Source organism: Eumetopias jubatus, unplaced genomic scaffold (assembly GCF_037043125.1).
Source record: "Eumetopias jubatus isolate StellerSeaLion01/CBP00866 unplaced genomic scaffold, mEumJub1_p1.0 scaffold_8, whole genome shotgun sequence".
Taxonomy (NCBI): domain Eukaryota; kingdom Metazoa; phylum Chordata; class Mammalia; order Carnivora; family Otariidae; genus Eumetopias; species Eumetopias jubatus.
In genome coordinates this window covers 138888723-138912084 of record NW_028274814.1, presented here as the reverse complement: position 1 = coordinate 138912084, position 23362 = coordinate 138888723, and the positions used below count along the sequence as shown (strand labels likewise).

The window sequence follows — 23362 nt, the reverse complement described above, 5'->3', positions numbered from 1 at the left end:
AAGGCCTGGGGGGCAGAGGGGGCACCCTCACCAGCCTGCAGTGGTCAACAGGAGGGCTTCGCAGAGGAGGCCACAGGGTTCCTGCTTCCGTGGCCAAGCTGTGTCTTCCTTGGAACCAGGAGAGGGAAGGGCAGATGGAGTGTGAGCAGGCAGCAGGAGGGGACAGCTCAGGATGGGTGGGCAAGCTCCCCTCCGGCATGTGTCCTTAGCTTCTGGGTAGAGACAACACCTCTCTTGAAATCCTATTGTAATTACCCATTTTCTTGACTCACTGCCCCGCCCCCACTCCCAAGTTCAAGGAGAAGCCTGTCTCCCCAGGACCCAGCCCAGGCCTGGCACGTGGGAGATGATGAAAAATGACACCAGCAACGGTCAAAGGAACCAATTAACTGATTTATTTTAATCTCAGAAATTTGTCTAATCAGTTTGGAGGCCTCCACTGCCCCCTGCCTGAGTCCCTACCTAATTTCAGCTACACTGACAGAACCTGAGAAACATCTAGGGGCTGAGATCGCCCCTCATGAGCGCGTGCCAGGGAAATCAGCAGCTTGCTCAGGACTGGCACTGGGGCCAGGTTAAGAAGATGGGGAAATAGAAAACTGGTGCAGATCTCGGTAAAGCTCCATGCCACAGTACTTTGGTTTTTGCCACAACAGGGCAACCCTGAGCTCAGTCCACACCCCCCCCCCCAGAAAGTGTGCCCGCTTAGTGCATGTGCACTTGTGTGATTAAAGTCAGTTGACAAAGGAAACCACATACCCGAGGTTCCCTTAATCGGCATCACCAAAGCCCCCCAGGGAAGCTTGCAGACCTCTCCAGAGACAGCAGAGGGCCACCCCATATGCCTGTGCTTCTTTGGGGGCGGTGGGTGCAGCAGCTGGGGGACCCAAGGTGAATCTCAGCGGGGCCTCTGCTAGCTGTGACCCTGGGCAAGTCACTTCCTTCCATGGGTGCTCTCACCCAAAAGATGGGACAACATATCTAGAATATGATGGGGAAGACAAAAGGAGAGGGTTTATCCCAGGGGCAGCCTCGGGGGGAGGACTCCCCGAGCCGAGCCGAGCCAGCCCCCAGCCAACCCTGCCTTCTAACTCTTGAACACCAGGAGGTGTAAGAGTCCCCTGGGAAAACAGTTTGCTAGGCAAGTGGTAACAGCACTGACCACATCGGTTCTAACGGCTTGCAACTGTACCTTGACCCTTAATGATTACAAGATTCTGAATCATGTCTAAAATTGATTTGTGTCCCTACTTCCTGTAATGCTGCGGGTTACAGGGCTTTCTGCTTAAAGCTGCAGACTACTCAACAGCCCTAACTAGCAGGCTCTTGCTGCTTCTAACCCTGGTAGTCAGGGGGCAGCTGATCCGACGCTGGGGAGGGGGCCAGGCCCAGCTTACTGCAGGAGGTGGACAGCAGCGGCCTTTCGGATGAGCCGCTGGGTCAGGGGGGAGTTGGGCTTCAAGGCGTCACGTTCCATCAGAAGGCTCCTGTGGAAACAGGGACAGGGTCTGCGGTGGAACTTCCTAGAAGGATGTGGGGCCCTGTGGTCCCTGAGCCCCAAGGTGGACAGGAAACTCGGGCTGGGGCTGAGATAGGCAGAGAGGGGACAGCATCACTGCAGAGACAGGAGGGGCAGAGCCCCACAGCAGGAAAGCGGGGCTCGGCAGGGGGGCCAGGGGGAAGGCAGAGCGCTGCAGGGGGGGGTGGGGGTGGGGGGTGGGGAGTGGTCAACGGGGGAAGGCAGGGACTCCAGTACGTCACCAGGATGTCCAGTGTTTGGAGAACATGTCGACACTGTCCCCAAGACACACAACTGGGTGAGCACATCACTGTGGCCTCATCTGTCCCGGGAAGCTGGGGGCCCACCCACCCACCACACAGGAGGGTAGAGCCTAAGGGGGTCAGGGGAAGCCACGCCTGAGGCCGTCTCGGAAGGTAAGTGGCAGGAGACAAGGTATGGAGAAACCCAAGTTTAAACCAAGCCAGTATTGTTTAAGGCAAAGACCCCAAACAATTGGCAACAGTGATTCTGTGGGGTGAGGGTGGGGTTAATGGGCTATAGGCCGCGCTTGGGGCAGGGACACCGTGGACAGTGGCGCAGGGTTTCCGCCTTGGAGGGGAGGGGAGGGGAGTGAACTGCCTGTCAGCCCCACAGCAGCAGGTTCCCCTCTGGGGTCAGCATCTGCTCCAGGCTGCCCGCAGGGCCTGTTGCCCGCCCCAGCACCCCCACGGGCAGACCGCCCAGCTCGGAAGGTAGCCCCCACCCCCCACGGCACGCCCCCACCCGCACCTGCCCCAGCTCCCCTGCCCCTGCTCTCAGCCAGCCTCCCTGTCCGAAGGGCCCCGCCTTCCCTGCCAGCCTGAGATGCCAACTCACACCCTCCCCGTGGCCTGGGGCTCTCTAAGTGATGCGACCACTAAAGAAAGGTGTGTCGCTTCTGCGTATGGCCATGGAGGGGTGAAGAGTGAGGGGGGTGTGTCCAAGATGCTTCAGAGTTTCAGCCAATTGTAGAGCATCCGGAGCACGCACAACTGTTTCATTCATGCTGACAACACCTGCACTGCTCGGTCTGGAGATGCTTTGGGGACAGCTGAGTCTCCTGTGGCGTGGGCCCCCTGAGCCTGCACTTAGACCCTGGGCCTTTCCACCTGACCTCCAGGGCTCAGCCAAGGGCCACCCCGGACTTCACTGGATCTCCCAACCCCTATTCTACCCACCAGGCACCCCGCAGCCCCTCCCTTCCCCTTTCCCCTTTGGTGTTCCATTGGGGAGCAGGGGACCCATGAGGAGGGGTCGTGTCTCAGCCCCAGAGCACAAGCCAGCACAGAACCCAGCCGCCCCACGCAGGGCAAGCTGAGCCGGGGTGTGGGAGCTCCCCGGCTGCTGGTGAGGCCTGGGCTTTTCAGAGCTTTCTATTTGAGGTGCCCCTCCCCCAACATCCCTTACCCCCCAGGTCCTCCTCCTAACGGACCACTGAGCCTGGTCAAATCTACTGGTTTTAGGCTTCCTCTCAACTGTCTCTTCTTTAGGGCACCCTCCCTCCCTGAATCCCAACCAGTTCAGCCTCCACCACAGCCTCCGGAGCAACGCGCCCTGCCCACCCCCACGGCAGGTTGGGGTGTGTGTGTGTGTGTGTGTGTGTGTGTGTGTGCCTGTTGGGTAACTATAGCTCAGCATGGCGAGACTGCGCGGAGGGCCGGGCTGGGGACCGGGGGACTGGCTTGGAGTGGGGTGGACCCCGGTGGTCAAGTCGAGATGCTAACAGGGAAAAACCAAGCACCCCATAGCCTCACGTCCTCACAACCTCAAAGGTGGGAAGCACCTCAGGCAGAGGGAGGTGGGAGCCTCGGGCAGGCTGGAAGCCCGTGGGGAGACCCCCGCCGGAGAGGGGCAGCTCTGCTAGAGATGTCCCCAAGCCCGGCGTGGGTGTGAGCGGGGAAGTCACCTTGCCACGTTCTTGTGGACACCTGACGTGCAGTTCAAGGCTGCATGGATCAGCAGCTGGTTGAAGACGTCTCTCTGGAAGGTGAGTAGAACAGGTTGGGCCCCTGTAACGTGTGATGAGGAGGGATGGGAGCCCCCATCCCGCTGCGGGCAGGCCTGTTCTCAGGGACAAACTTCCTGGGGGTGCGAAAGATGAGGACGCCCCCACACCTGGGCACCGGCCCCGAGAGAGACTGCCGGGCCCAGGCCTTCACGCTCCGGCCGCGCCATGGCCCAAGGCTGGGGGCCCACCTGCGCTTTGCTGCCTCCGATCTGGACGATCCGGTAGCGGATGGGCAGGAGCAGTTCCAGCACGCGGTCAGGGTTCCCGTTCTCGGCCTCCACCAGGGCCTGGCACAGGGGCAGCCCCACATCACGGGCCAGGAGGTGCTGGTGGTTCTCCCCGGGGGCCCTGCCAGCCGAGAAGACGTCTTCGGTCACCCGCAGGGCCCCTTACACTGCCTGAAGGCATACCTGCCTCCTTGGCAGGACTCGGACTTCCTGAGGGAACAGACTGCTCTTCCCCTGGCTTCCCCCTGGCGCCCCTGGCTCCGTGCCTGACACGGCAGGTGCTTTGGTCAGGTGAGCTGACAGGAGAGAAGCAGCCAGGAAAGGGAGAGAATAGGGTTCTCTCGACCCCTTCAACAGGGTTGAATGGTGCTGTTCCCCTGGCCTCAGGCAGGTCTCTCAACATCTGGTCCCTCAGTTTGCTCATCTGTAAAGGGTGGGTATCAGTGCCAACCTCACAGGGCTGTCAGGATTGCACACAGTGCAGGTAAAGGCCTGGCACTGGAGTTGACCCCCACACTGGGGCAAATGGTTGTCACCACCTGTGTCTGCCTGCTGGCCCGCGAGGGTGGCGGCTGAGCTGGGTCATGGGGACTGCGGGCAACAGCCTGCTCCAGGCCTGTCTTAAAAGAAGAATCAAATACTCAAGTGCTTGGCGGGCTCCCCAGGCCTTCCCTGTGCTGAAATGACCACCGCCGAACCGTGGACCCTTCACCTGAAGCTGCCTCCCCGGCCGAGGCCCACAGATCCTGCAGCACAGCTCTGGGAGGAACGGGCAGGCAGGTGGCTGGGGTGGTGGCCAGCTCAAGCAAGGCCCCCAGGACAGACCACCAGGGGTCATGGCTTCCACAGCTCCAGCCCTCCAGTGGGGAGACGAGGGGCGGCTGCCTCCCTGGTGGCCCATGCTGTGGAGGACCCTGCCTCTCCGGTCTCCCTCCGGCCTCTCCTGTGATTGAAACCGGCTCCCACCAATGCCAGGGAGCTGTGTGACCACGTCACCGCACGTCCCTCTCCTGCCAGCCTGCCTCGGCAGAGACTCTATCCCCAGTTGGCAGATGAGAAGGCTGAGGCTCAGAGCAGAGAAGCACTTTGTCCGGGATCTCAGATGGGAAGCAGCAGGGCTTTCTGGTTCCAGAGCCTCACCGTGCCCCCCGTGGGAGGCTGCACCCACAACACTGAGGCTCCCACCCCCAGCCGGGGGATGGGGAGGCGACTCTGTCTCTTAGGGGAACAACCGTGCCCTTGCAGGATATAACATGGGGGAGCACACCCCGGTGGGGCGCCTGTGTGGCAACAGTTCTCCATGGGTGTCCCCGGGGCTGCGCTCACCAGTGGGGCCTCCACTCCCAGCCTCCCTGGCGGGTCAGCGCAGGGACGGAGCAGACCTCGGCCCACCCCCGGCACCCCGTCGCGGCCCTCCCAGCAGGGCCCTGGCCCCTCCGCGTACTCGCTGGCGTCCTGCAGGGTGGTCAGGAGCTCCTGCGTGGTCTGGGGGTCCCGAGCTCCCAGGGACGCCATCAGGAAGTGTGCGTCGTTGAACAGCAGGATGTGGTCACGGCTGTGCTTCTGGGTCACGGGCAGGATGTTCTGCCACCGCTCACCCACAGACACCCCTGAGGACACGGGGAAGAAACCATAGGCCTGGCGTCCTGTGTGTACGTGTCCTGCACACGGGCCCCCTTAACCCCACGCCCCACAGAGGCCCCTGTGTTCCAGCTGAGGAGGCTGTGCAGGTGAGTGAGGCTGGCAGGTGGCCCCTGGCCTCATGCTGAGGCCTTTGAGCCCAGTTTATGTTAACTTTGTTTAATTATAAACGCAATAGATGCATACGGTAGAAAACAAATTAAAAAAAGAACTATCGAAGGGTATTGAAGTTTCTGGCCCCTTTGACGAACCCCAAAACCATTTTTAAAATTCTTCCCGGAATTACCACTGGCATGGCACCTGATACCTAACAGGTGCTGAATAAAACTCTGTGGAGTTAATAAATAACATTCTCTTACGTTTGTGTCCAGATTTCTCAGCGCTACACAGTCCCTACTTCCGTTCTGCTTCCCACGCCCCCCACCCGCTTCCTGTCCCTCCTGATCCCTCGAAGGAACTACCTTCTTCCTACTTCTCGGGGGCACCCCCTGCAGTAGAGACGTTGCCCTTGACCTCTGTCTCTCAGCGCATCAAATCAGACAGGTCTCTCGAGTCTCCACTCTGGATGGCGAGGGAGCGAGCAGCCTTTCCCTTCCCTCCATGTGCCCCTGGCACCACCACTGTGCCTCCCAGCTTCTGTCCCTCCAAGCCTCCTCCGACGTGCCCGGAGGCTCGAGGCTTCAGGGTCCCTGGAGAGTTCCAGGCAGCTTTACACTCTGCCTCTACAGGTGGAGGGCTCACTGGGTCTCAGGGTCAACAGGATTCCACCTTCCTTCCAGGCCCCTCAACAAACAGCCCGGCTTTCAGTTTTGCAGCCCCGCCCTTTGAACACCATGAGCTGGCCCAGAAAGCGTGGGCCTTGGCCTACCTGAGCTCAGCCCCACGTCTCAGAGGCAGATGGGAGCCTGCCCGGCCCTGCTCTAGGAGGCTCCCCGCAGACCCGGGGAAAAGCCAGACTCTTTACCTGCCTTTCTGGCACGTGGGCTCCAGCTGCCCACCTCTCATCCATCACCACAATGACCCTGTCTTTGGTCACTCGTCCTGTAACAGGCAGCTGGTTTCTGCATCCTGGGGGCACTGGCCAGGCTGCTCTCTGCACATCACATCCCTTCCCACCTCTGCCTGGCAAAACCCTACACATGCTTCCATGGCTCACATTTCACCACCACCACCATTGGGAAGCCTTTCTGGAAACAGCTTGTCCTGCCCAGGCCCTTATCCCTACACTGTCCCGCCGACCCAGGGCCTAGCGTGAATACAGGTTTGGCTCTGTTGGGCCTGAGGGAGGGGGGAGAACCATCTGGCACCTGGGCTGCTGGCCGGAAACACCAGAGCTGTGGTCAACCCTATGCAGGCTACCTGCAGAGCATGGGGTGACAATGTTGAGAAACCTCTCTCTCTGAAATCCCAGGGAGTTGAGAAACGGTCACCTGAGAAAGGAGGCAGCACCCAGAGCGAGGTGGCCAGGTGTCAGCCGTGCCCTGCAGGGCTGGTGGGCAGGTGGTGGGAATGGCACGGAGCCTAAGCTTACCCACCCGGAGATGATGAGAACTGGAAGAAAGGGGAGTGGAGGCTAGAGCCCCTTGGCTTCAGGCTGGCTGGAAGGCGGCTGCAGAGCCGGGACCCAAGGCCACACACAGGCAAGCCGCTCGGGTCTGCAGCAGGACAAAGAGCTCCTTCCCCTCATTCTGTGGGAGGACAGAGGGCAAAGGAGCCCGGGGGAGTGCACAGGTCAGGCTACCTTCCATCTGCAGCCGGTACAGCATGGAGCAGCTGTCCACCACATCCAGCATCGCTCCGCTGTCCTTCAAGCTGGGGAGGACCTGGAAGACAAGGGTGGGCGGGTGCCAGAGGGGCCTCAGGGAGGGGCCGTGTGGGGGGCCTGCACAGAGCCAGCCTCAGCCAGCAGGATCCACAGCCATCGCCCCTCCACCTCCACTTCCAGGACGGGCCCGTCACCCAGGGCTCTGGCCACACCAGACGCCAGACCCGAGGAAAAAGGCCCAGCCCTGAGCACAGGCCAGGCGCTGGCACCTGTCACTGCCCGCCCCCCCCGCCCCAACCGCGGCGTCAGACCACGCTGGGGGGAGGCCGTGGGGCCCGCTCCCGGTTCTGCATTCGGCTGGCCTATCCCTCATCGCACTGGGGAAGCAGTCCTTCTTTGTCACCCCACAATCCTGACATAATTCGAAGTGTTTTCCTGGGGTTTAGAGCCCAGGGCTCCAAGCATTTTTGTGACCCTCGGCCTTCTATTACAAAGCATGCCCGGGGGCTCCCAGGAGCTGTGAGTCAGGCTCCTTTTCTCTTAAAAAGCTGCCTGGGGGCTGGAGGAGGGGGAAAGGGAGTCGTGTTCAGTGGGTGTGGGGCTGTAGTCTGTTCCAGAGACAGACCGTGGGGATGGTGAGGGGCCTCAGTGCCACGGAACCCTCCACTCAAAAATGGTCACAGTGCAAATGTGTGTTTTACTAAAATAAAAAAAAAAATTCCTGTGGGCACATCAGTGGTTCTACCAAAGAAGAACCATCTAAAATGACTAGACAAAGGGCGCCTTTGTGGCTCAGTTGTTAAGCATCTGCCTTTGGCTCAGGTCATGATCCCGGGGTCCTAGGATCGAGCCCCGCATCGGGCTCCCTGCTCCGCGGGAAGCCGGCTTCTCCCTCTCCCACCCCTGCTGCTTGTGTTCCTTCTCTAGCTGTGTCTCTCTGTCAAATAAATAAATAAAATCTTTAAAAATAAATCAATAAATAAAATGACTAGACAAGGGGCGCCTGGGTGGCTCTGTCCTTAAGCGTCCGCCTTCAGCTCAGGTCATGATCCCAAGGCCTTGGGATCGAGCCCCGCGTCTGGCTCCAGGCTCCGCACGAAGCCTGCTTCTCCCTCTCCCTCTCCCCCCTGCTTGTGTTCCCTCTCTCTCTGTCAAATAAATAAATAAAATCGTTAAAAAATAAAATGACTAGACAAAAGTCGGGGATTTCAGAAAGGACCAACATAGATGTGTCATTCTACTAGCACCCACACTGAACAGTCACTGAGTGTCTTCACTCCGTCCCGGTTACACCACCACTTGGGGCAGGAAAGAACCCCTGAGGTCTTACGCAAGAAGGGAGTTCTTGCTCCAGGTGTTGTTTCTGGCTGCGATGATACTGACGGGCTCAGGTATGTGCTAGAGATTAAAAGGCCAACGTTTGCAATCAACCGAATTGGGTGCAAAAGTAGACTTACGTGGTTATCGTAAATGGTCAGGGCGGCCTCGTATTCACCCTGGAAGAATCAAGTTCCCGTGATCAGCATGTGGCAAAGGTCAAAGGTAACACTGAGAAATGAGCTGAAAAGCCAATCCCCAGCCCCAACTCCACCCCCAGCACCCTCCATAGGGGATAGGGAGTGCCACCTGGAGGGTCTGAGGATGGCCCAGCAGAAGCCCCTGTGCTCTGGGAGAGGCAGCGCCGGCCCCTGCTACCCAAGGGACAGTTTCTGTTGAGGCACGAATTTCCCCATCATGCTTGTCAAACAGTTACAAGCTTTCTCATGTATTTACTCTAGTCTTTCTTCCCTCTATTTTCCCTATGGTACATTCAGTGGGGACCACTGCTTCCCTCCAGACCCTGATCACAGTGGGCCCTCACCTTCCAAGCATCTCTCTTTGGACTTTTGGAGAGCTTCTAGATTTTCTCTACAATTAAGCACCATTGCAAGAAGCTCCCTTATAAATGGGACCCAGTGGCAGAATCACTGGGGGCAAGGGTGCGCCCCCCACCCTCGCTGCCACTGGGACAAAGCCTTCGGAGGGTCTCATGGCTCCTTCGGGTACAATCTGGGGGGTGCGGCCTTTCACTCCAGCAGCAGACGACGCTCAGTGTAACCTGTCTCCATAGATGGTATACAAGATATGTGATTTTCACATCCAGACGGTGAAAAATGCCTAATGTAGTTTAAGCCTGAAAAGCTATTTGAAAACATGAACGCTCCATTACATCCAGACACTATTTAAATGTGCAAACACAAAATATTATCCCCGGGATACAGCAAAAGGCAGAAAGAGATTTATTTCACTGGACATCTATACAGGATAAGACAGCAGGCCCTCTCACCTTTTCAATCAGATACAGAGCCCAGTGCCAGTAATTATGACAAGCAAGCATATCACAGTCCTGGGGAAAGAACGAGAGAATTAGAGAAAAATCGGACAACCTGTGGGACAAAACTTACTGACTATGGTTTTTGTGACAGGGCAGAGGCCCCCCCACTCCTCTCTGAGTGCAGGAGACATTGCCCGGGCCAGCTCTGAGGAACGGTGACTGGGGACTTGCCAGCCCTGCAGCTAGAGTGGGAGCAGCAGGGCCGACATCGAGGTCAGCCCCCTCCTCAAGCCTCAAGCCCTCCTTATGCATGGAGTAGAGAAAACGGGTGATAAATCCATCCCACAAATGGGTGCAGAGGCCCACTGGGTGTGCAAATCCCAAGAAAGCCGTGAGGGTCAATGAGCCCAGGGTTGGACTCCCCACAGCTACTGGGGAAGCCCACAAATAAGGGGGCAGGGTTGACATCTGGACAGTTACTACTGGCACCCTTCAGGCCCCATCGTGAATGCTAGCCCTTCCTTCTATGAGGTCACTGCAAATGCTCCCTCCTCTGCCTGGGCACTACCTTCCATTTCTTGGAAAGAGGAACTGACAGTACCTCCTCGCTGACCCATGTCCACCTTGCACCTGTGCTTAAGGACACCCCTCTTCCTCACAGGCCCCAGCAGGCCTTAGTGTCTTTGCTCAATCTGGTCCTTGGCTGGGATACCCTCCATCTCCCTACGCTTCACCCGGGAAACCCTTACCATCCTTCGATACTCAGCTCAGAGGTTGCCTCCTCCAGGAAGGCTTCCCTGACCACTTCCCCTCAAGTCCAGTGGGATTGAATGCCTCCTCGGAGTTTCCACATCCCTGAGAGTGCCCCTATCATGGTGTGGTTCATGGGCTACTGGGAAGCTGCTCACTCCTCTTGACCAGGCCTTTTGAGGACAGAGAAGTCTGGGCTGGACTCTCAGTGGGGTCCGTAGCGTGGGATCTTGACTGAACTTCAGTCTGGGGCAGGAGCAGGAGGAAAGGGAGCCCCAGGGCACACCGTCTACCCTAGGGCTGTCCTGTCAGGCCAGAGGCCGCCCGGAGCCATGGCAGGGGACAGATGCAAACATCAGGGGATTAGTGCCCTTTGGGAGATGAGCTGGCCAGCCTAGGCAGCCTCATTTTGTACATGTCTGGAACCAACACCAATGGGAACTCATTTGGGGCCAAGGACTTCACAGTTATTACAATAGCAGGTGTACCGATGAGGAAACGAGGCTCAGAGGAATCGCTTTCTAGCCCCAGGGTCCAGCCAGGCCTCCAACACCCAGTAAAATCACAGCATCTGGGGGGGGGGGGGACGTGAATGGAACACACTGGAAGGCCCTGGCCAGGCCTTCCTTGGCCTCCCTCGGGTCTGCCTGGGAAGCCCCCGGCCCTCAGCCGGAGGGCAGCCACATGGTTGTGCCCCCAACCCCAGACTCAGTGCTCTCACAAGAGCTGGCCCTGTTCTGCCTGGGGGAGCCCGAGGGCAGGGCTCCACCCCGAGCTCTGGCTCAGGCTGCCCCAGTCCCTCTCCCATCCCCAGTGTTTGTGGATCCTCAGAAAGATCTGGGTGTGAACCTCACGGGATCGCAGTTCTCAAACGCTGTCTCACACCTGTTCACCTGCTCTACCTCATTCCACTCCCACTTCCCACTGGGATGTGCTAGGCCAGGGGGCAGCTCGGAGGGACGCAGGGGCTGTACCATTCCCTGCCTGCTCCCTGCCGGATTCCGGGTCTCTTCATGGTTCCCTCGGGCACTGAGCATCTGCTGCTCAGTACCAGGCAGAGGCTCACCGCCTTGGCCAGCAGGACCTTGGGAAGCCCACCAGGGCACAGAGAAGGGCAGGGCAGCAGACCACACCTGGACGGGTGGCCAGGCTGGGTGCCGGAGATAAGCCTGGAGGCAAGTGATGCACACAGAGGAAGGAGAGCTCCCTGGTGCTGCTGTTCCCCAGGAGTCGGCTGAGCCGGTAGGCAGCTCAGGGCCCTCCAGGTCCTCACCGAGGCCAGGCTCTTGTGCCCCTGGTAATTTTCTGCTCCGTTCCTTTACACCAAATGCCCCAGCCCAAAACCTATTCTAGAATCACCTGCGAAACACTGGCAGGTTTGGGGGAGCCATGTGGCTCCCAGGGGACTCCTGGGCTTGACAGAAACTCCTCTAAGCAGAATTTTCCTTGAGCTAAGCTGCACCCTGGAACTGCTGTCTAAAAGCCTTGGCTTAACTCAAGGGGGATGCACGGGATTTTCCAGGCAGATGACCCGTGGACAAAAATCGTACCTTCCAGTGGGTTTCTGAGTGCTGCATGAACTCCAACCCATCCTTGATTTCTGCCTTCATCTCGTGAATATGGGCAATGGTGTGCACCGACCACGCGTCCGTGGGGTTAATAGATAAAGCCTACACGGGGAGAGAGTGGAAGACTATTGGCGATAATGTGGATTAGTCAGGCCGCCTGGTGGCGAGGCATCTTCAAGTGACGCAGGGACGCGGGGCCTGCGTTGGATGGGCGAGTGTGCGGCTGACACAAGTGTGAGCGTGTGAGCACTGGGACCTGCCTCAAAACAATAACGATCCCCAAGTCCAGCCCCACTGACCATCTACGCGCTGCTCCCAGGGAGGCTATCACTGCCCATTTCAAAGGTGAGGGAGTGAGCTCAGGGAGGCTGGATGACTGGCTCAAGACCACAGGTGGGTCTTTCCAAGGCCAGGACTCATCCTCAGGGCCCTGTGGGCTCCTGCACATGGCTGAGTCACCTGCCATATGCCAACCAGCCTCTCTGGTGAGCAGTAACCCCACCTGGTGAGAAGTAACGCCGCCCTCCTCCCGGGCCGCTGTGGAGGTGAAGTGGACTTGGAGTGTCTGAAGGCTAAGCCGACCGCCCCGGACTCCGCGGGCTCCTGGCAGCCCCTCCCGGATGACCACACGCCGGTGAATGGCCTTCTGGGCTCATTCTGATGTTCTTACTATTCATAAGAACAGGCCCTTACATGACCAGTGAGCTTGGCAGTGACCCCCAAGGCAGGCGGGACACAAGGTGGGAAGTTTTCTTCTTCTCCTGGGTTCAGCTCATGTGTCCTGGGCACCTCTCAAGTGCCAGGCACAGAGCAGTAGGCTGAGGCTCGAAGCGGCCCAGCGGACAATCCACAGGAGCCCAGGTCCCCCACACCAGCTCACGACACCCCCAGCCCCCCCCGCCCCCGCCCCCGCCGCTTGCAGGAGCCTACCCAGGCCACGTGGGGACGCTGTAAGAAAGGGGGCGTCCCGAGAAGGGACCCACTAAGTGTGCTGGTCTGGTGCAGGGCGGAGGCGAGGGGTGCAGCTCAGGGCAGGGAACAGGTGCAGCTAGCAAGACGAGGGCCCCACCTTCTGTGAGGGGCTCCGGACCAGCCTGCTCCCAAGTCTCCCGGGAGTCAGAGTCACGAGGCCCGGCACCACCGCCCAGCGGGTCCCCCAGCCTTTGCCCCCAGGGCCTGCCCCGCCCACCTCCGCCCTAAGCCTCAGCTTATCCAGTGTCTCCAAGCTTCCTGAGCGCGGAAGCGGGGCTAATCCCCGCCCGGGGCCCTTTGCTCTTCCTGCCCCTGGGGTTTGGCTTGCAGATGCTAGGCCCACCCCGCCCACTCCCTCCCCCGCCCCCCCCCCCCCCCCCCGCCCCACGCACCCATCACCACCGCCAAGCCTCTCCAGACTCCAGCGGGGCTGGGTGCAGCGCACCCTCACTCTCCTGGAGGCCTGGTGGTCACTGTCACTGTGGGGCCCTGCTCAGTAATCACCTCTGGTGTCCTGGCATCAGGGATAGAGCGTGGTGCCTGCAGGAGGGGGTGCAGCAGGAGAACGGGCATGGAGGGTGCAAAGAGGGGCTCCCCATGCACCACCTCCTGTTCCCAGTGGGGCGTAAGCCTGCACCCTTTGTCCGCCCTCCGGCTTCTCGAACCATCCTGCCAGCCCTCGGGTGCCCAGACCGACACCATCCAGAAAAAGGGTCCAGCTGCCATGGTCTCTGGGGCATCTTCCTGTGGCTGAGCCCCTGGACGATGTGGCCTGCTCACCGAGGCCATGGAGCCCAGACGCCATGAAGCATGGAACCATCACCCTGCACTCAAATCCGGGCTCCAACTCTATAACCAGAACAGATTTCAGAAACCTCATGGCCCTTGGGCCCCCAGAGGGTGCTGGCTGCCTCCAGGGGAGGGGTACTAGAGGCCAACTAGGGCAGTGTCTCAGGGGAGGAACACTGGCTGGGATGCTGGGAAGCCGGGTCTGGTCCAGGCAGCCTAAAGGATGGTGGTCCAGTCAGGTGGCCTGGCTGAGCACCAGCTCTGCCCTCCCTGAGCTGCGTGGACTTGAACAGGCTCCAGCCTTGGCCTCTCTCTGAGCCGTGACCACCTCATTGGGACAACGACAAGATTAGTGCTCGTGGTAGAGGGAATGAGCAGATCAGAGTGGGTATATATCAAGTGCTGGCACCCGGCCAGGCACAGGAGTGCGTGACAACCCCTCCCCCGGCCTCAGTTTCCACTCCCATGAGGACACCCCATGCCCAAGTCCACCGCCGTGGCCTGCTGCTTGGTCCTGGGCCCCTGGTGAGGGGCGCCCACCATGCACCCGGGTACCAGCCCGCCCACCAGGCGAGCATGGCTGGACGGCCCTGGGCTGACAGGAAGCACTTAGCGAAACCACACTGCTCGGCGGCACCCTTCACCGGGGTTCCCTCCCTCTGGAAGGAGGCAGAGGTCCAGGGAAGGGCTGGCTGGCAGGAGCCCAGCCCCCAGGTAGGGCGCTCCCGGAAGCAGCCTTTGTTTGCAATCATGGGGCAGCTCCCTGAAGCTCTGGACTGAGACAGACAGAGCTGGGGGAACCTGGAGCTGCCTCCCGTGGGGCCCGGAGGGAGAGGTGAACATAGCCTCCCTGGGTCTCATTCACCTTCCCAGCCCGCGGAGGCAGTTTGCGGAGGGAGCCCTGCAGATTGCGGGAGGGGAGGCTGCTTTCGCTGCTAATGCCGGACAGGGAGAGCAGTGGGGGGCCGTGTGCTCTGGCCCCACCCGACGCCCCTCCCTAGGGGTCGGCCCCTGGGCAAGGGCCCTCTCACCTCTTTGGCCAGCTTCTCTGCCTTATCGTAGAAGTTGGTTTCCATCAATCCAAAAGAATAGATGCCTTTCACATAGCTGAAAACAGAGGAAACAAGTCTTCAGGAAAAGTGGGCTGTTCAACCCTCGGTACGGACAAACTGTGTCCCCCCAAATGATGCTTGCACATATGCCCTAATTTGAAATTAGGGTGTTTGCAGATGATGCAGTCCAGATGAAGTCCTACGGGGTGAGGGCGGGCCCGCAATCCAATGACCGGTGTCCTTACAAGAGAAAGGGGAGGTGGGCTTGGACACACACGCACACGCGCGGGCACACGTGCACGCGCGGGCATACACACACACACACACAGGATGGAGCCACATGAACACAGGCAGACGCTAGGGTGGTGCAGCTCCAGGCCAAGGAGCGCCAAGGACTGCCAGCTACCGCCAGGAAGCTAAGGAGAGGCGAGGGAGTGTTCTCCCCTAGAGCTCTCGGGGGGGAGCACAGCCCTGCTGATGCCTTCATTTCTGCCTTGTGGCCTCCAGAACTCTGAGAGTATGAATAGCCATTGTTTGAAGCTGCCCAGTTTGCGGCAGGGTTACAGCAGGTCCGGGAGACTGACCCCCTCCCCCTCACCAGCCGGTGGTGGCCCTGTGCCGGGCACCCCCCCCGAGCACCATGCTTCCTAGCAGCTGGATGCTCGGGCTGGTGAGGAGCACTGTGACCTTCATCGTCGGCACAATCGTCTGACCCCCAAACCCTGTCTCTAGAGTGGGCCCCTCTGTGATTCACACCCTACCCCCATCAACACACGGCCTCCCCTAAGGATGCCGGGGCCCTCTCTCTCCTGTCCGGCTGGGGGCACCCACCTAGAGACACAGCCCAGAACACACCTCCCTAGGAAGCACCAGGGAGTGCAGGCTGGCGGGGCCTTCTCTGCGTGGCAGCCCTGTGCCCACCCCCGGCCCAGCCTGACCTGCACCCCCTGGACAGTTCCTCCCCAGACCCCAGCTCCTAGAGTCCAGGACCCCGTCTGCCCAGCTCCCTCTTAGCCCAGGCCCAGCCCTGGATGAGCCTGAAGACACTTCACTGAATAAATGCACCCTACGATTTCTCGCTGGCATGGAGTACCGGGCTGAAAGAGGCATCCTTTCCTGCGGTTTTGTGGGATTATGGGAAAACATGATAAAGCGATGGAGTTCCTATTTGTGACTCAGATGTTATCTTTACTACCATGCATACAGACAAAGTCTAGCTCTCATTATTCATAGAATCCCTGTCCTAACACACTGGCTTCCAGACTTTTCTTTCAAATATTTATTTCTTTCAAATATTTCTCTTAAATATTCAAATATTTCTCTTGAATATTTAAATGTTTCTTTTAAATATTTATTGAGGTCATTTAACCTTCAACTTTACACATATATGGTTTACCTAGTACCGTTAGGCTCTTGTGATGATATAATCTTACGTACCAACGTGGCTGGGCTATGGTACCCGGTTGTTCGGTCAGACACTATCTAGATGCTTTCGTGAAGGTATTTTTCAGATGCGATTAACATTTAAATTTATAGACTCTGAGTAAAGTACATTACCCTCCGTAATATGGGTGGGCCTCATCCAATCCGTTGAAGACGTAAGAGAAAGGAGTGAGGTCCCCAGAAGAAGGAATTCTGCCTCCAGATTGCAACACAGAAACACTGCCTGACTCCCCAGACTGCTGGCCCGGCCTGTGGATTTCAGACTTCCTTGCCAATCCCTGTAACTTCATGAGCCAATTCCTTAAAATCAATTATCTCCCCCCATATATATCGGTAAATAATACAGCCATAGATTTTCATACTCTCTTGGTTCTGTTTCTACAAAGAACCCTGACTAACACAGCTTTCCAATCCATGAGTCCGTCTGACCTTCACAACCATCCTGTGATTTTTTTTTAAAGATTTTATTTATTTACTTGAGAGAGAGAGAGAGAGATCAGTGGGGAGAGAAGCAGTGGGGAGGGCAGAAGGAGAAGCAGGCTCCCCGCTGAGCAGGGAGCCTGATGCAAGACTCCATCCCAGGACCCTGGGACCATGACCTGCCTGAGCCAAAGGCGGACACTTCACCGACTGAGCCACCCAGGCGCCCCCATCCTGTGATTAGACATGATGGAGGCCATTCTGTGTAGTGGTCATTAGGGCCACTCAGTACTCCAGGCCTCCCTCTCCTCCCAAGCACAGAGCAGAGATGCACTTCCTGGCCTCCCGTGGGTGGGGGACCAGCTCCAACCGATGGCTTGGAAGTGGTAGAGCGTGTCCCTTCCTCTCTGAGTCCTGCCACTGTGAGTCCCCCAGGGGTGCTCTCTTCTCTTCCTCAGTGACCTGCTAGATCCTCTGGGTCCCTGATGTGGGATGGAGACAATAAGAGGGGTGCAGAGCCCTCAGCCCTCCCTTAACAGGTGTGTAGTGTGTGTGAGAAATGAGCCTTTGGAGAATCAGATCTAGAGGATGTTTGTTACCGTGGCAAAAACTACCCTGGGCTGACCGATACACATGGTACCGCCTCACTCACAGGATGGGATGGGATGAAGAGCAAACGGAGAGATCTTTTCACTTGCAAGGACGAGGAGAATAGCCACAGCAGACTCAGTATTTTTAGGGCAGGGCCAGGACAGGTGCCATGTTTTCAGGGCAGAGGAGAGAGAAGAAGAAAGAAACGATGTGATCTCCAACTGGCACCTACCTGCTCAGGGGGATGCTGGGTGTCCAGAAGGGGTAAATTCGAGCCACAGAATCTCGCATCTGTTCCTGGTAGCCCAGGTAAAAATAGGCATCGTGGGAAAATTTTAGGGCTAACATGTCTGTTGGGTGGTCGCAGAGAATCTGTTCCCATAGTTCACAGGCTCTGGAAAAGTTCCTGAAAGCCAAAGAGAGATTTCTCAACCACTGAACATGTAGTTCAACCACATGAGGCATGCCAAAGGCCTCGCTTCTTGCCAGAGTCGGAACTGGTTCAATAGAAATATATATATAATATATAAAGAGGGGAGGGGAGAGGGAGGGAGGGAGAGAACTTATTTTATACACACCCCCACACAAAAGTTTCTGTGTTAGGTTGTGGCTCAGAAAATTGAAAAACCAGGGGGATGCTTTACTCTGGAATTCAAACAAACCAAAAAACTGGTTTAACAGGTTGCCAAAGGCAATTTCCCTGAGCTGGTGAACCCGGCCATGTGAAGTCTGTAGTGGGGGAAGCTCACCCCGGCCTGACCCCGGGCACCGACCCAGCAGGAAGGACCTGGCACAACTCGGTTACTGCGCCATCCGCTCAGGTCACCTAGCCGTGCAGGGGATCTCCCCTGCCTGAGCAGATGTAGGGGCTGTCCCCGAGAGGGGCTCCAGGACCACGACACACTCGGGGGGGCAGCTGTGGGGACCACCTGGAAGGCTATGAGCAGATGCTCACGAGGGTGTGTTAGGGCAACGAGCATCGGGTGAGTGCTTTCTTCTTTTCTTTTATGTATTTCTGTAACGTGGTCCTATTATTTCTGTAACAAACATAATAACTGATTCAGTTAAAGAAATAAAGTAAGTTGCTTTGAACGCTAGACTGGAAATCCTGGCCGACTGTTTCCCAATTTCTGCAGCCAGGTGGAGACAAAGCAGCAGGCAGGGAGACGGCCCTGGGAGGCAGGGCGAGAAGCACCCCGAGTCCCCCTTCCCAAGGGTGTTGGGCAGCCCATGGCACCACCCCGCGTGCTCTCAGGGTGCCAGCCCCAGCCAGGGAGGCCCTCACCCCTTGGCAAAGGTCTCCACTGCAGACACGTGCAGCCGCTCCCGCTGCGTCAGGGGCTGTGTTTGGGAAACCTCCACCATAGTCTTCACGGCCAAGTCCAGCTCTCGGTCCAGCCTCACAGAGCTCCCAGTGCCGATCAGCACGAGGCCATTCGAGATGGCGTGACCCAGCGCTGGTGAAAGGTTGGAGAGCAACTGGTGATTCCGACGGCCCCGCCCAGCCAGCCCAGCCAGAGTGTGAAATAAATGCCCCGCTCCCCCCAACCCCGCGCCAGGAGGGCCAAGCCAGCCGGCTGGTGCGCTGTGCGCTGGGCCCCCGAGGCAGTCCAGGGCTCAGTTGGGACCCCCACCATGCACGTGAAGGAGCAGCAGTCCCCAAAGCATTCTGCACCTCCGCCAATGTTTTTCTAACAAGGACCCTGTGGTGAGTGCCAGTGTCTGGAGCATGTTCCCCCCCACACTGGTTGAACTGTTTAGGGCTTGCCTGTGGGCTCCCATGGCCCTCCACCCCTATTTTCCCTCGTCAGCTGACACTCACTACCACCCACACAGAGACTCCAGGGAAGAGCTCAGCAGATGAGCCAGTGCGGGGGGCTGGTCTCTGGAGCACGGCGGGTCTGAGCCACTCTCCTGCACGGACAGCTTGCGGTGGGGGGGGGAGATGGGAGGGTATGCCTGGGGCCCTTGTAGCAACCTTGCTCGCAGGTCTGCGGAACCCCCAGGCCCTACTTAAGCTTCCTAGCCCCCAGCCTGACAGCGGTAAGGTGTCTGCTGGCATTTAGAGCTCTGTCACTGGCCCAGGCCCGAGACCGAGGACCCAGCTGTAGTGTAGTTTTGGGACCACCCATGTGGCCCCTGCTTCTATCGTGGGGCCTGAGGTCTGCTCAGCGCACCTGAACGCACTCCTGGCTCCTGGTCCCCTATAGGCTGGGCTCAGCTTCCTTCTTCCCCCATTCTGTGCACCCTGTCCTCAGCAGGTTCCAGAATGCACTGGGCTGACCTCCCTATGCCTCCGTGGCTTCTCTGTGACGCCGGCCTGTCACTAGGCCTCTGTGGCTAAGGCCTCACCAGTGTCCTGAAAGGCTGCGGTAGCCACCTCTTGGGTTCCAGAGGCAGGTCCGGGATACAGAAAGCCTTATGTGATCCCAGCCACCCAACTACCGGCTGGGTGATTTTGGATGCATTTCTCATTCCCTCTCCTCCTCTGAGAAATGAGATCAGTGTCTTCCATGCAGAACTGACAAACAATTGAGGGAAAAAATTAGGAAGATGCCTTCTGTGGAACCCAGCATCTCTATGAAAGCAGCTGTTACTCCAAGCCCAACAGCAGCTGTTGCCTTCCCGCCCTCCCTCTGCACAAAGGCCAGCCCGGTCACTGCCACCAGTCTGCCCTCCCCGTACCAGCCTAGTCTCGAAGTCAGGGAACCAGAGAGGTGCTGGACACACAAGATGGGGCTCAACTCAGGGACAGCATCACTCACCGAAGGTTGGATCTGCAGCTTTGAGCTTTGACAGGCAGGACTCAATGCCACCAAGATTTTTGTCGTTGGTCCATTTTACATACTGAAATAGAAAAGGCAAAACAAAGTTGTCCCCAGGGAGTCCTAAGTTTGTGTTGAGGAAGGCGTGTGTCTCAATCTGGATTTTCTCTCTAGAGAATTCAGTATTTCAGTCTGAACTCTGAGGGATCACACCTAGGTTGGTCTCCTGTGAAGAGACTGAACACTCATAACTGAAGGCACGTTTTCTTTTTTTTTTTTTTAATATTTTATTTATTTATTTGACAGAGAGAGACACAGCGAGAGAGGGAACACAAGCAGGGGGCGTGGGAGAGGGAGAAGCAGGCCTCCCACTGAGCCATTGAGCCCGATGCGGGGCTCAATCCCAGGACCCCGGGATCATGGCCTGAGCCGAAGGCAGACGCTTAACGACTGAGCCACCCAGGCGCCCCTGAAGGCACGTTTTCTAGAGCTGATCAGGTCACCATTTTCAGAAAAGAAACATCTAAAGGAAGCTTCTTTCTGACAGATGACCTTCCCAGAACATCGGCTTCTTTAGCCATAAGATGGGCCTTGAAATCAGGCACCACAGTGGGAACCTTCCTACTTTTTATTCATTCCTTCCAAAAAAGAACTTTGCTAAACATTTTTGACAAAAAGTTAGGAGGAGACATGAAAGCCCAATGATCAAACTCTATCTCACCCCATTGCCATTTTTGACAATTTGGTAGATCTGTTTCTAATCCTTTTTTCAAAAATGCTTATTTTGGGGGACACCTGGGTAGCTCAGTCGGTGAAGCATCTGACCTTTGATCTCAGCTCAGGTGTTGATCTTAGGGTCATGAGTTCAGGCCCCGTGTTCAACAATAGAAAATAAATAAAATAAAAATAAATAAAAATGCTCATTTAAAAAAAATCCTAAAACCATAATAATGCACTGGATTTTAAAATGTGTCTTATCAGATGTCTAACCTACATCTACAAAGAACTAGCGGAGTGTGTTTTACTAAGACAGAGGGGAGGCGGTACAGAGATTCAGAGGTCCCACGCTCTAACACAGAGCAGCACAGAGACGCTGATCCATGGGATAGGCCGCGCAGGGGTGGGGGTGGACCATGCTACATTGAGGAACTGGGCTGTGTAAAAAATCAAGGGCTCTACCAAGGCCAAAATGTGCAGGAAGAGCACGAACAGAGCTCACGTGCACACAGTGGAGTCCTTTGGCAAGCTAACAGAATTTCACTGGCTGTTTCTTCTACTTAGGTTTCTAGAAGCCTTTTTGGTCCTTACGTTGTGTGGATGGAGTTAGCCAGCAATGTTCTCATTGCTCATGATAAAGAACAGCTCTAGGGTTTTCCATCGGCATATACAGACCCAGGTGCATCCTGCTCCTGCTCTACCTGAGTGCATGAGCCAGCTCAGCTCCCTGGGCCTCAGTTTCCCCACCTGTCAAACAGAGTTGTTGGACTCCACCTCTGAGACCCTCCTAGTTCTAAAACTATAGGCTCCTTCAGTGGTGTTAGAAATTGCTGGTAACATGGTGGAGGGTCGTGGAACAGCCAAGGTGAGAGCAATATATTCAAAGATTAGCTCCAGCACAGGGCCTCAGGCCCGCAGTGGAGGGGGCCCATATCAAACCCTCAGCAGGCCACAGGGGGATGCCTAGGGAGGAGGGTCAGCATCCTCATAAACATCCCATGGCTGTCGGCCGGCCACTGGGGGCGCCTCTCAGCTGTGCCATGGGTTGGCAAAAATGCTTCCAACACCAGGGCCCAGAGTACATAAATCCCACTGTAACCGGTTGCTAAATTCATCGTGAAATTGAAAACAGCATCCACCACTTTCCAAGCTGTTGGCTGTGGGGCTTCAAAACATGATGAAGCATGTTTGTGTCCCCAAGATGCCCTACTGTACCCAAGTCGACCAGGAGATTTGGTAGCCACAGGGCTGATGGGCTTCACTGCTTATAAAACCGGAGTGCTGATAAAGGTGTAAAGCTTTAGAAGCTTCAAGTATTGTGCCTGCTTGTGGTCATCATTCAGCAACTTTGCGTGGAGAGTACGTCAGATGATACATGCGTCTGGCTAGAAATGGAAGCCAGCCGTGTTAGATGGGAGTTCGGAGCACAGCTGCATGCTTGCATAAGTACTGTTTATTTTGTGGCATAAATAAATGTAGCTGCTGGATAGGCCGGAATATTTAAACATGAAAAATATATTACCTAAAAGCCTTCAGTAATTTTAAACACCGCACCATGGGCCTTCAGATCAGAGACCACCACATTGCTCGGTAGGCGTACCTGGGTCAGGGTAGCATCAAACAGCTTGCAGGCCTCATTGCTTGTGGTTGAGAGTGGGAGCCCTGCATCCTTCCAGGCCTACACACAGCGAGAAAAGAAGATTCATGTAATCCTCCAAATGTAAACATAAACCCCAACCCCGGAAGATCTCCAAATGCGGATTATCACCCGGTTTGGGTTTCCATAAGCCCCAGCCTTGAGGGCATGGACTCTCAGATTTCATAGATCCGTGAGATCGGTGCAGAGCACATGAAGCTGAGCCCTGGGTGGGAGAGCCTCATGTAAATCCCAGGGGTCTCTAAGTAGCTGTGTGCCTCCCGGCAACATCCTCCATCAGACCCTTAGCTGGCCCCACATGGGGCTCCAGAGGATGTATGGGGCAACTGTGAAGTGTCTGCCAGGGGAGCAAACACACAGTACTCGAAGTCCCTGAGAAGGCTTAACAGAGGTCTGGGAGGGCAGAAAAGGGGTATAGCGTTAGCACTCATGGTGGGCAAGGTGGTGTTTCCATCTAGCTGGCAAGGCTATCTGCCAACCACCAAAACAACTCCTCTCCTCTCTCAGCTTCATCAGACGACTCAGACCTGTTAACCCTTAGGGCTGCCTTTGGTGTCCTACCAGGGCCTGTGACTCCCCTGGGAGGGGAAATGTCCTCTACTCCCCCAGCACCAATTGCCTATTGCATGACTGGGGGGCAAGTCCCCTGAACTCCAACTTCCTCATCTGCAAAATGGGTTCGGGCTTCCCACCCTGGCGGGTCCCAAGCAAGCAGACGTCCCCGCTGTGCCATGCCAGGGCTAATGCTTTTTAGGTCCCGGGGTCTCCGCGGGGCCGAGAAACGCGGCCGGGGTCCCACGGGAGGGTGCTCTGGTCCCTTCCTGCACCCAGGACGCACGCCAGGACCTCACGGCCGGTTCCCCGGCTGACCTCGGGTCCCGCGCAGGTCGGTCCTTGCCCCGCCGCGGGCGCCAGGCCATCCCGGGGCCGTGGGGGCCGGCCGGCTTCTGCCTCCACGTACCTGACAGTCGCGCAGCGGAGCGGGAGCGGCCATGGTGCCTTGAGGATGGCGGGGCGGGTATGGGGTCCGGGCACCTCCCCAGCCTTCCCGTGTGGGGGCGGGGGACGGACACCGCGGGGCGGAGCGGCCGCGCTTCCCCGCTCGCTCACTGGTCAGCCGCGCCGGCCCCGCCCCGGGGCGCT

The 23362-nt window shown here is 57.4% G+C and overlaps 1 protein-coding gene across 2 annotated transcripts; it reads right to left on the bottom strand.

The window, feature by feature from the left end:
- Positions 1-371: 371 nt before the first annotated feature.
- TTC38 (tetratricopeptide repeat domain 38) lies at positions 372-23269 on the bottom strand. 2 transcript variants are annotated; one of them, XM_028115606.2, is made up of 14 exons: positions 23181-23269; positions 22163-22240; positions 19846-19927; positions 18366-18537; positions 17313-17486; positions 14606-14681; positions 11796-11915; positions 9508-9567; positions 8639-8677; positions 7158-7239; positions 5220-5385; positions 3737-3896; positions 3447-3520; positions 372-1487 (listed from the first exon to the last, which is right to left on the bottom strand). In XM_028115606.2, the coding sequence occupies exons 1-14, from the start codon at positions 23211-23213 to the stop codon at positions 1394-1396; spliced, it is 1410 nt and encodes a 469-aa protein (XP_027971407.1). In that variant the 5' UTR covers positions 23214-23269; the 3' UTR covers positions 372-1393. The 2 variants fall into 2 exon arrangements, with proteins under 2 accessions (XP_027971407.1, XP_027971409.1); XM_028115608.2 differs by lacking the exon at positions 3447-3520.
- Between the last annotated feature and the right edge of the window lie 93 nt (positions 23270-23362).

Coding starts and splice junctions, on each gene's coding strand:
- TTC38 (XM_028115606.2), bottom strand. CDS start 23,213: ATGGCCGCTCCCGCTCCGCTGCGCGACTGTCAG. Junction 22,241..23,180: donor CTCCGCTGCGCGACTGTCAG/GTACGTGGAGGC, acceptor CGCTGTGTGTAG/GCCTGGAAGGATGCAGGGCT. Junction 19,928..22,162: donor TTGATGCTACCCTGACCCAG/GTACGCCTACCG, acceptor TTTCTATTTCAG/TATGTAAAATGGACCAACGA.